This window comes from Pogona vitticeps, chromosome 3 (genome assembly GCF_051106095.1).
Source record: "Pogona vitticeps strain Pit_001003342236 chromosome 3, PviZW2.1, whole genome shotgun sequence".
NCBI classification, from domain to species: Eukaryota; Metazoa; Chordata; class Lepidosauria; order Squamata; family Agamidae; genus Pogona; species Pogona vitticeps.
This window is the reverse complement of record NC_135785.1, coordinates 90909848-90922051: the sequence shown is the minus strand read 5'-3', so window position 1 is coordinate 90922051 and position 12204 is coordinate 90909848. Positions and strand designations below refer to the sequence as shown.

General features: G+C 39.9%; 1 protein-coding gene across 11 annotated transcripts in view; it reads right to left on the bottom strand.

Annotated features, from left to right (window-relative positions):
* The window catches only part of PALD1 (phosphatase domain containing paladin 1), a 138369-nt gene that overhangs the window by 42849 nt on the left and 83316 nt on the right, over positions 1-12204 (bottom strand). For 9 of the 11 annotated variants that reach the window (XM_020783123.3, XM_072995239.2, XM_020783119.3 and 6 more), the window contains exons 16-18: positions 10904-11044; positions 9548-9619; positions 8614-8754 (exon numbers count right to left, since the gene is read on the bottom strand). In XM_020783123.3, the coding sequence (XP_020638782.3) occupies positions 8614-8754; positions 9548-9619; positions 10904-11044 (354 nt within the window). Of the gene's footprint in view, positions 1-7037; positions 7271-8613; positions 8755-9547; positions 9620-10903; positions 11045-12204 lie in introns of those variants that run through there. The other 2 variants (XM_078391372.1, XM_078391371.1) reach the window with 2 other exon arrangements.

The following is a 12204-nucleotide window of genomic DNA, read 5'->3' as shown; positions in this document are numbered from 1 at the left end:
TCCAGGGGAGGTTGAGGTAGGTGGTGGTACTTCAAGAAGTTAATTCCAGTGGTGAGAGAACCATTTAAGAGAATTTAGATAGAAAAACAAAAAAAAAGATCAAGCCATGTTTGCAATGTTGAAATATTATTTACATTTTATGTACATTCTATATCACTAACTGTTATAGTATTACATGTCAGCAAATTGGAACTCACCTATAGAGACCTTAAGACCAATTGTTTTTTTTTTTTTTTTTGGACTTATATACCGCCCCATAGCGCTACAAGCACTCTCCGGGCGGTTTACAATTTAATTATACAGGCTACACATTGACCCCCCAGCAAGCTGGGTACTCATTTTACCAACCTCGAAAGGATAGAAGGCTGAGTCAACCTTGAGCCGGCTACCTGGGATTTGAACCCCAGGTCGTGAGCACAGTTTTAGCTGCAGTACAGCATTTAACCACTGTGCCACGAGGCTCAGTTGAAGAAGTTGTTTTATCAGTGCCACACCACCTATGAGTTTCCATGGCTGAGCAGAAATTCAAACCCAGGAGTTCCTGAGACATCGTTCATCACTCTGTCCACTACATCACACAAGGTATCCAACTATGAACTAGGTGGTAAACAATAGCTTAAAATATAAGACACAAACAAAAGCAGCATATAATACAACTAAGAAAAAGCCAACTGCTTCCCTCAAGTGATTTCATTGGCTCTTAATAATGTCATCACACAGCCCATTCTGATGGCTGTGCAGTAACATGGTGTCATTTCATATGCAACATAGCTCATCCCTATGACTAAGCCAGGAAGAAGCAACACTGTCTAGACGATAAACAGTATAGAAACAGCGATAAGTGGGCTTCTCAAAATGCTGGAAATTGTTACAAACACATTTGTTTTTCTTAAAAACATTAATATATTTCTGCAACTACTCATATAAACCGACATTTTGGATTGAAAAGAACGAAAATATTCAGCACAGACTTATACCCAACACTTTTTCTTAAAAGCATTTTAAAGATCCATCTGTGAGATCAATCTTGCCTAGTCTGCATATCATGTGGAATCTAATATTCCAGGGTGAGGAAATTTCTGTTACCACGGTTGTCTGAATCTGAAAAACAGACCAATGCATATGAACACAGTGGCCATACAAATTCAATTGCAAATCTACGTCCTCTCTATCATGTTTTGGGCGGGGGGGGGGGGGAAGAGTAATGCATTTCCAAATGTGCAAGTAGCTGTGCAAGATGTATCCAAAGGCAATGGCCTATTTAGGAGGGGAGGCCACACATGAATCAGGCTTAATTTTCAGTAGTGTATTTAGAATATCCCACCTAACATGTATTTGATTTCTAACACTAACTTTAAAGCAACCAATAAACTTTGCTTACTACTCCCATTCTTGGTTCACCAGAAGGTACAAGTCAGAGGTACATCAGGATGCTTCCACATGACTGAAGTAATGCTAAAGAATAACCATGAGGGAAAAGGCACCGAAGCTACAGTGTTGTAGCACCCTAGGTAAAAGAGTGGTCTGCAAAAGTAGTTGTAGTTTCAGTTCTATGAACTGCGGACTTGGTCGCCTTAGACAAGAGACTATTTTCCTAGATGCAGCATACCAGTCTGGAATATAGACATAACACTATCCCACCTTGCCAAGTTCTTAAAATGGATTGTTGAGATCATAGGTGGTGATCTGCTCCTGGTGGCTGGATTGAATGTGTTTTGATCTGATTGAGCAAGGGACTTAGGTAATTAATTGTGAATACTGCAGATTCAGAATCACTTGACTCTGATCACCTAAACCTTGAGAACTGCTTAATTTGTAAATTCAAAAGAAATACACCACTTCACCTTAGAATTCTACAATAACCCTCAACACACACAAACAGGAAATGTGACCACCCACGTACCAAGTGTGTACCCTGCCATCACCAGTACGTACCCTGATACCACCTCTACCAACAGAACAAGTTGCAGAATCAGAATGTTACATGTTGAGAAGTAGTACATTGTGTTACACATTGCAAACCCAACATCTTTACTCTGGGTTATTTATCATATTACACCCGCCTCCAAATACTAGCTTCTTATTTGTTTGTTATTATTTGTTTGTTATTAGGATTATGAAGAAAATGATATAAAAACTTCGCAAATTCAACTTACAATACCTTGAAATGTGTCAAATGCTGTTAGAAGGTAATCAGGGTGGGGTGGGGGAGAATAACTAGAATATTTTACTCATTCCCTACTTGCAAAATATCATCCTTTTCTTTTGCTGCGTTACTTCTGAAAGGAATTTTCATTGCACCCTCACACTCAAGAAAGGTAACTCATACTTGTTAACTCCTCCATCTCTCAACAGAACAAGAAAGTCTTGCTCATAATTATTGGGGACTCCAGGAGGTATGTGCTTCTAATTTTGTTGTATGCAGCTAAATAGTTTTGTAAAAGCAGGAAAGGGGACAGCCTGCCAACAAGACCGAAACCTTCAGCGGTAGGGATCCTATGTGACTGTACCAATGATTTACTTAAACACCCCCCTGACATGAAGTTTCCATTCATAACACTCCTAACTTTATTTATTTATTTTTAATTTATAGACACAAATCATATAGACTGAGCCCAGGCCAGCTGGCAGTTTCCTGTGAAGGCCCAGGAGGTGCACACTTGTTATTTTGGAAGGTTTCGGCTTTCTTTTTCCAAAAACACCACGTGGAGCAGGGTTGATTCAAGGTCACTAGAAAGAGAACTCTTTTCACTAGGCATGAGAGAAGACTCCTTGCAAGAACACAGGGCTTATGTCCTATCGCTCTGTATTTACATTTTACACCCACCTAGAAAAGCTGAAAGGCCCAAGAGGCACATAAGCCCCAAGCACCCATGCTGAAGCAAAAGAAATAAGCCAGAGTTTACAAATGTATGTTTTGAAAGGTATATTGCTATGAAAACTGTAAATCAATAAGAAGAGGGAGGCTGCTTGAAAAGCTTTTAAAGAATTAACTGTGTATTAACTCTACCAGACTTTTCCTTTCCTATGTATAGAGACCTTGTCCTCCAGATGCGGCACACAGTTCAGTCTTGAGGAGTTAATTGCCTAGCTAGACAATTAGCCAATCTAGTCCATCACTTCTTTCATCAGCTGTCAAGTCACATAATTTTAGTGGCTCACAAAAAGCTACTGATTTCCTGCCAGCCCTCCTACACACCTGATGTGCAGGGGTATTTATTTATTTATTTTATTTATTTATTTATTTAATTTATATGCCGCCCACTCTACCCAGAGGTCTCTGGGCAGGTATGTCTTTTAACAGGGTAGTTCCCTCTAGTTACTATGACTGATTTATCTACCAATCTGTAATTTAATTTTTCATGGCATATTCAACGTGTTACAGAGAGAGAGAGAGAGAGAGCCATTACATTTATTGCCAGTAACGGCTGGCATACATGTATTTGATGATGATATATCACCATTGTTGTCCTTATTCTCATTATAGTGAATTATATTATCATTATTATAGGTCATCTAGTGGCTGTCACTGTAACATTTACTTGATTTTATAAGATAATTACACATGTACTTACTTTTTTCATCTGCTCTGAACATACTATGGATATTATTGTGACTGCGTGATCCAGAGTTTCGGTGTCTCAAAGCTTTGTAAAAAAAAAGTCCAAAAGAATAAGTTCAAACAGCTAGGTTTTAAAACTTCCCCTTTGAAGATACTAAATCTTCCCAGGTCAACTGTATCAAGGTTAACTTGCTCACTCTGAACATTTCCAGTTGAAGTAGAACTCTGGATAAAGCCACAAAACTTTCCACTTTTCTGATCTGTTACGGATTAAACTTGATTGTAATACAGGAGCAAACTTTTGTTATATCAAAATTAAAAAAGTAAATTAAAAACTTTAATTTAAATGGTGACACTGCCCTTCAAGTTACTATCACTATTGAACTTCACTATAATTTAATTATTGAAAAAAGAAATTAATTACATATAACTAGTTATATATAATTATTTACTTCCAACATTGGCTCATACCATTATGGGAACTTGACTGTTGCAAATTGCCAATTTGTGGCATACTCTGGCCACTACATACATTTAATATTCTTAATACTGATCAATAAGAAAATCTCTCTCTCTCTCTCTCTCTGTGTGTGTGTGTGTGTGTGTGTGTGCGTGCCATTATCTTTAGAATGTACACATGTGAATACACAATATTCACATGTGCAAGTAATCAGCAAATGAACAGGAATATATGGGCCAACCCTTAGCTGAAAGAATGAAAACGGCTACCATGACTCTAGCAGTGGAATAGAAAAAAGTACTGTATTCAGTTTTTTAAATGCGGTATGTGCGCTTCTCCTTTTCTTAAGCCTATATGCCTAAGAACAACATCTTACCAGAAATTCAATAGGCACTTGCCTGCCATCTGTTGACTTCAGGTGCATAGTGCATCATTCTGAAGACTCTCTTTAGCCAAAATCTGTCACTACTGGTTTGCTTCTACACTAGCTAAGCTGCCGTAGGTTTATTATCAAGTTTGTAAATAGTGGGCTACTGAGTTTTATCAGCACTGCCAGCTTCCACTCCAGCTTTTACTGAAAGGTAGGTGGTGTTCACGGCTTAAATGTTGGAGCAGATTTTTTTTTACAGGCATACCATCTTGGGTCAGATTTCTACTGCAACAGATCTGTACCAGGGTCTCAAGGGGATACTGGCTGTCAGATGAGACGAGGAGTTTTAACCCTTTGCTGAGTTAACTGCTGCTTTTAATTACAGGACACAAACCCCACTTCTGCTTATTATTAGTACTATTATTTTTCCTCTTCCTCCTCAGGGCACTGTTACATATTTTTCTTCCTCCATGTTTACTTCAGACTTGTTGCAGATTCCTTCCTCATCCAGTCTAGCAAGTGCTTTTTGCCTGAGGCATCACTGCTTTCTCCTAAAAGGAAATTACATTTTAAAATGTCCACAAGGCATTATACGGTCTGTTCTCTGATCTGAGAAAAACAGATGAGAAGTCAGAAAAGTCCAGAGCACAGAAGAATCACTTTTATATATATAAAAGTGATTCTTTTATAATTAGATTCTTCTAATTATTATAACACCCAGCATTTCTTGCTGGCTGGGAGATTCCAAGATCTGTCATCCAGAAAAGCGACTCTTCCAACCTGAGAAAATCAACACTATACCAGTCACCCACTTATATATCTAGAGCTGAAAGGTACAAAGAAAAGCACTGCACCTGTTGAGCTTTCCACCTGTCTTGCAGGGAATGCAAAAGAGGTTCCTTATCATGGCTGGCACTCTTGAGAGAGTGCTACCAAGCCCACTGGCATTCTTTCCATGCAGCTGCAGGAGCCACACAGAACAAGTACTGGCCAGGAGCGTGAAAGCTATAATGGTGGAATGCGAAGTGTGGAGAAGGACAACAAACAAAGCCAATAAGGGAAAAATTAAATCAGCAAGAAATGGAACAAATACTGTAGGTTTGGGGTGGGCTGATTTGCATTTCCCCCCACTGATCACATGATGGAACAAGAAATGTGAATAAGTGTGGAACCCCGTTTCCTATCCATAGTTTTTCCCTTCCCTCAGAGAGCCTTCTGCCTTTTAAAAACATGAATCCTTTTGGAATACTTCAGGTGTGTGATAGCTTGAACCAATGCAGAAAAGGAGGATGAGCTGAGCACACAGACAGACACACACTGCAGCACTTGCCAATGCACTTTCTCCTTTTCCTCTTGCCTCACAGGCTACACACACAAGAAGCACCAGGACCCACTCACAGGGAGCAAAGTCTTTTTCCCCAGAGACACTACTGTTTTTTTTACAGCTCTCCTCCGTGGTCAAAGCTTCTGAGATTTGTTTTTGTTTTACAGGAGCTTGTCTCTGTGGGTGAGAGGCTTTTTTAAAAAAAGATAACAAAATAACATTATGAAGAAACTGGTCAAAGTTTGAAATCTTTATAAACAAAGTATTAAATGACTGATAGGGCATAACAGTTGTAACCCTAGAAATGTGAGATGTGATGCTCAAATGGAAGTTGCAACAGCAATGCAGTGCCTCTTAGAGGTTACTCTGGGACAAACAACTACTTTTGGTAAAGCAGCAGAATAAATGTAAAAGGCTATTGGCTCTCTTGGTCAGCAAACCACATTTTAAGTGAACGGATTTTCCTAGTTTAGCAATCAAATTGAAGTATAAGCTTTTTTACCGTTTGTAAAGCAGTTCTTTGTAATCACACCACCTGCATAGCTATAACAGAACTGTAAGCAAACAGGGGGGAAAGAGAGAAGGTGGGGCTTTCTCCTGTTTTCTGTCTGGCTACTTAAACTGTAGTTCCTTGGTGCAACTTCACAGCAAAAGTGAGTAGATTGGTAAATTGAGTATCCAACTAGTTGGAGGGGAGGGCAATGGGTAGCCTGCATAATTAAATTGTAAACCATTCAGTGAGTGCTTTAAGCACTATGGGGCGGTATATAATCCCTGATATTTACCCCAATCCACCCTGCCTACAAAGACAAGAAATTAAACTAAAGCTACGCAAAAGTCCCAGTGGATTTCAGGCTGTTCCCCTGTAACAGTATGCAACTGTATGCAAATCATTCCAAAGTGTCAATTTAATATTGCAGCTCTAGTCATCGATATGTTTAAAGTAGGGCTTGTAGTACTATTGAAATAAAAACTAATAATATTAATATCCAGGAATTCCCCAGCATTGGCCTTTGCTGAGTGTGGCTATGTTAGCCAAGACTGATGAGAATTCAAGTCCAAAATTTTCCCTACTCCCTTTTTTTTAAAAGGATAGATGCGTATGCTCATCCTAGTTTTGGTGCAAATCCACACACCTCTTTTTTAAAAGAAAAAAATACACATTTTTCTTAAAATTGTTACACAAGTAAAAACAAAGCAAAACAAAGTAACAGAGCAATGTGCAACTGTGGTATCTGTATCAGACAATACAATACAATATATATGAATTTATGTACATTCTAATGACTGTCTCTCATCTCATTGACAATGTTTATTCTTCACATAGGTAAGTGTCAATCCACACTCTCTTAAAGGGAGTGCCAATCGTATTACAATCCAGGTTGAGGTATACCTCTTATGAAGAAACAAAAACCAACCAAAATAATGGAGGAAACAAAAAGCATGTGCAAACAATGAGTTCCACTTCTGCTGAACCTGGCTATTAGTGTTTGTTACGAATGACTGCAACAAAGGACGGATGGAATGCTAGACCCAGGCATTTGCAGGCAGCCCCTGGAAGACGCAAGCAAAAGAGGCATGGATAATTCCTTATCTTTCACTATGACTAAGAAAACCAAAAGAAATTATGCACAGCTGTGTTTACAGAACTAAGCAGAATGCAAGAGATCGTAATTTATAAAGTTCACAAGATTTCTACTGTCTAGGCATAGGATTTAGATGTTATTCAAACCCAGACTATGCACAGCCCTGCATATTAAGGTGAGCCATGCATGGTTTGTAAGGTGTGAGGGCAGGGAGCCAAACCTCCCGGCCATAACAAAATAGAGACCAAAGACTACATACTGATAACTGAAGTTTAAGACAACCTCCCTCTGCCCCCAAATACACTTATTTATTTGGCCCATGGGTGAGCAGTCCTTTTCCTGCTGAGTTCTGCATTATCTCAGCTGAAGCCTATTGGACATCCACCTTCCAACAGCAGACAGCACGGCAACCAGAACAGGAAGGGCAACCAGAATATGAAGCCAGGTTATGATCTGCATGTGGCCCTGAAGCTATAGGTCTCCCAACCCCCAAGTAGTTTCTGAGGTCAACAAGTGATCTTTAATCTAAGAAGGCAGACAGCAGCCATCCTCTTATTCTTCCTATGCCACCCTTCTTCTATAGCAGTGGTTCTTAACCTGGGCGATAATGCCCCCCAGGGGGCGATTTCATTTTTCAGGGGGGCGGTAGAACGAAAAGGGGCACTGGAGCAGAAGGGGGGCGGTAGGGGGGCGCTGGAGCAAGCCAAACCTGTGAAGATGGCTGCAACCTTTTTACAGTGTGCATGAATATATATTTTCCTACAATTTTCATTTAGTTTCAGACTTTTTGTCTTGAAATTTTTAGTTCTTGCATTTGTTTTTATGCCCTTTTTATATTTCATCTTGCGTCTTAAAATTCACTTGCAACTAAATCATTAAATGTTACTTTTTGGGGGGCGTTTCATTTTCTTGGAATTTAATTTTGTTTTCAGGGGTCATTGGATTTAAGTGTCTTAAATAAATAAATAAATAAATAAATAAATAAATAAATAAATAAATAAATAAATAAATAAATAAATAAATAAATAAATAAATAAAAGATATCATCACCGCTGGGAGGGGGGGCGATGATAACTTCTTCAATGGCTCAAGGGGGCGTTTCTTTCAAAAAGGTTAAGAACCACTGTTCTATAGCATTCCCTCACATAAGGTTTCGGTATGTCTGATTCTGCTAATTGCTAAATATGACCAAAACAAATCTGATTGTCTATCTTAACAGGAACGCAAAACAACTGTTTACAGAGAAGAGAGGGATACCCAGAGGCATACAGATAACTCAGAAACACACCCAACAGTTGGCATCAGCCTTACCTGTCTGTAGGTACATATGATGATTTCCCTCAGGTGATAATGCATGGGTGTCATTGTCTCACTCACGGTGTCCAGTGCCATGTCCACCTCCTTCTTCATGCGGTGTCCCTCTGGCAATATCTGGACCATCTTCATCACCACCTGGCAGGTAAAAAACATAAATCTTAACATAAAACTTACCCACTTAACAACATTTGACCCAAAACAGGTGGGGTGGTGGTGGGGAGTAGGTGGATAAAGAGATCCAACCAAATTGGTGGGTCCTGAGCAGAAAACTGCTTCTGAGGAATACCAGGGGAAGCAATTTGCCTCCAAAAAATTCTTTTTGCATTACATTTCTCTGCTTACTTTGTAGAAACACAGAGGGAAATGTGAGTTGGAAATAAGTGTCTGCAAGGTGCCTGACCCTCCTGACAAAACGCAACAGCAAAAATTCCAAAAAATATATACATTGGAGCTCATGCATCCATACTTTGCTCTAACCTCTCAGAGTTCAGCTGCACCCCTCTGATAACTTGAAATGCAAGGGAAAGGAGAGCCTTGCAGCTATAAGTCACAGTCCTTTACTGACATCTGTACCAATTTGGTCCCATGATTTCATTAGACAGTTTGTGTCATGTTCTCCCTTTCCTCTTCCGCCAAGGGACTGTAGGAGCAGACACTCGCTGCTCTCAGTACTCAGCCTCACTTGGAATATGGGAAACTCTGTGACTGTAGCGATGGCAGCAGAGTGAGGGATAGTAACATTCAATAGCTATTTAATTTTAAAAGCACTTTATGCTTTACACAGATCTACACCTTGCCAGAAGTTGGGCAGGAGGGATGTCTTACGCCAGGCGAACAAGATTTAAAATGAGCTCCACTGAGGTAGTGTGTGCCTTAAGAGTCATTTTAGAAAACATGACCCAAATGGCAGAATGTTTGAGATACTCACCTCGAACTCTCCTTTGGTGTACTTGGCATCAGGCACACTCACAATCTCATCCTCAACTATCTCAGGGATTCCCTGCAAAAAAAAAAAAACCAACCAACCAATAGGAGTCTTATGGTTGATTTTTAAGCTATAAAAGGAATATGCTTTAAACACTTCCATAAAATTTATGTAATCCAATATACACCCATTCATAGTGCTAGTTATGTGCCATATAAGACACACTGCAAATTTACATTAATTATAAGCTTCATGTATTTGTCCCGACCCTTCTTTTGACAATGTACTTCAGCCTCTCCCAGTCTGGTGTCCTTCCAGATGCTACGGACAGGAGCCTCAGTGTGCAAGTACACAATGGAAAAATGCAAATGCATCTACTGTGAAGTCATGCCAGGGAAGTCAACCACAGAGGAGTCAGCAGAGAGATGGGGGGGAGGAAATTGATAATCAACCTTGTCTGAAGCTTGTTAGTGTAGCTCTGCTGTGGCCACACAGATTTGCAGGAGACAGGGCTACACGAGATCTATATTAGCAGGCTGTAAACCAAACACTGGCTGCCAACTTCCTCCTCAGTCTCTGCTGACTCTGCTGTTTTTTTCCCCTTTAGTCTCCTAGGTGCCCTAGCACAATGGCACCAAGCCTTTGAAAAAAGGAAAAGAAAAAGAATGGAACAGGAAAACAAGGTTTGAGGAGATGATGATTCAAATGGCAGCCAGTTTCCCATCTGAAGGGACTTACTGCCCTACCTCACTGCTGTAGCCGTGTAGGACGGCTTGAAATAAAATGGTTACAAACTATAGTACATGCTTCTGCACAAGAGATCACACTGTCTGAGCCGGGGTGAATGCAAGCACTGCAAAAAAAGTGAAAGCCCCAATGATGGAGGCAAAAAAAATGACAGATTAGAGGGAATAACTTCAGGATAATTTGCAGTGATTTGTACGTCATGTAGTCAACAGAAAACAATGCAAATGTGACTGTCCTAATCCCAGAGAATTTCTTGCATTATCTGCAAGTGTGCCCCATCAGTTAACGTTACCTTTGGAAGCCACTCCTATAGAACTGGAGACAACTTCACAATGAGACCTGGCCCAACAAATTCTCTATCAGTAGTAATAGTGTATGAGCACTATTATTTAATACTAGGACTAATGGGGAGCTACCTTTTGTGACCTGGAATTGTCTCACTAAAGTGTACAAGTTACAAAGTATTAAAACCTTCATATTGTGCCCCAGATAATGGGCTTATAAGATCGACAGATACAATCTTTGGACAATCCACTAAAAATTTTGCTTAGAATATCAGGTAGTTCCAGGCCCTTTGGAGAGCAGGAGCCTGCTCTCCAAATTCATACATACTCTGAAATGCCAAAGGATGAGGACAGCAATAACCATGGCTGTTGTGGTTCTTCCTCTTCCACTGTGACAATTGAAGACAAAGGCTGTCTGGGAGTCCTCAGCCAGAGCAGCCTTCATCGCTTCCAGCAACTGGTCAAAGTCCTACAGACGGAAGACAAAAAAAAAACACTGGGCAGGTTCGTCTTTCCTGAGTAGACAGAAACCATGGGCTCCATGTGCACTCTACAGAATAACTTTCCAAGAAGACCCCCACCTTCCATGTCAAGACAGACATACTTGACCTGGAAGGTGTGGTTGTCTTCCATACCAAAGGTGCTAGAACTAGTATACAAAGCCCATAATGGTTTGGAGCATCCGTATCTGTCAGAGAGTCTCTCCCTCAGAACATCAGCGCATGCTCTTCATAGGCCTTGCTTCTCTGGGTTGCCACACCAAGAGAGGCTCAGAAGGTAGTCACCAAGAGTTATGCCTTCTCAGCTGTGATTCACACTTTATGGAACAGGCTCCCCATGGAGGTTTGTCAAGCCTCCTCCCTCCTGTCCTTTAAAAGGATGCTTAAGACTCTATTGTTCCATGAAGCTTTTAAAGGCATCATCCTGTAAGTTATTTTTACAGGTGTTCTCATAGTCTGTACTTACTTGAGGTTTATTTGGTTATTATATTTGTGTTACTGATGTTTTGAGTAAACAGCTTAGAGTAGTAAGCAGTATACAAATTAGTAAATGAAAGAAAGAATCCATAGAATATGTTTTACTTTGGTACCCTTTTTCCTTTTTTATGTTTTCTTTTTCCCCTTCTTTATCTTGATTAACTTCTTTATTGATGTTTAAACTTTGTTATAGTTTATATATGGTTATTTATGTTAGTAGCCGCCTAGAGTGGTCGTTTGACCAGATAGGCTGGATATAAATACAATCAATCAATCAATCAATCAATCAATACCACAGAGGTCAGAAGAGCACGCACTATGGCTGTGTAAACATAGGAGTGACTCAAATTATAATATCTCAGTTTAATAAGTCAAGAAATGAACTAGCCTGTGCATATAAGTCCACGTTTCACCTTTAAAAAACATACATGCATAATCTCTCCCTCCCCCCCTCACACACACAAACACTGATTTATTGATTTGCCTTCTAACAATTTGTCTCAGCTGTGACAGCATTGAGGAGAGGGGCCAACACCACCATTACCAGTAGGTGATAATTCTGTTGTCTACAGGTTTCTTTTTGTTTTAAATTTAAAGCTCCTGGTCCTTCATAATTGTGAGGATGTTGCTAAACAGAAATTAATACTATCTA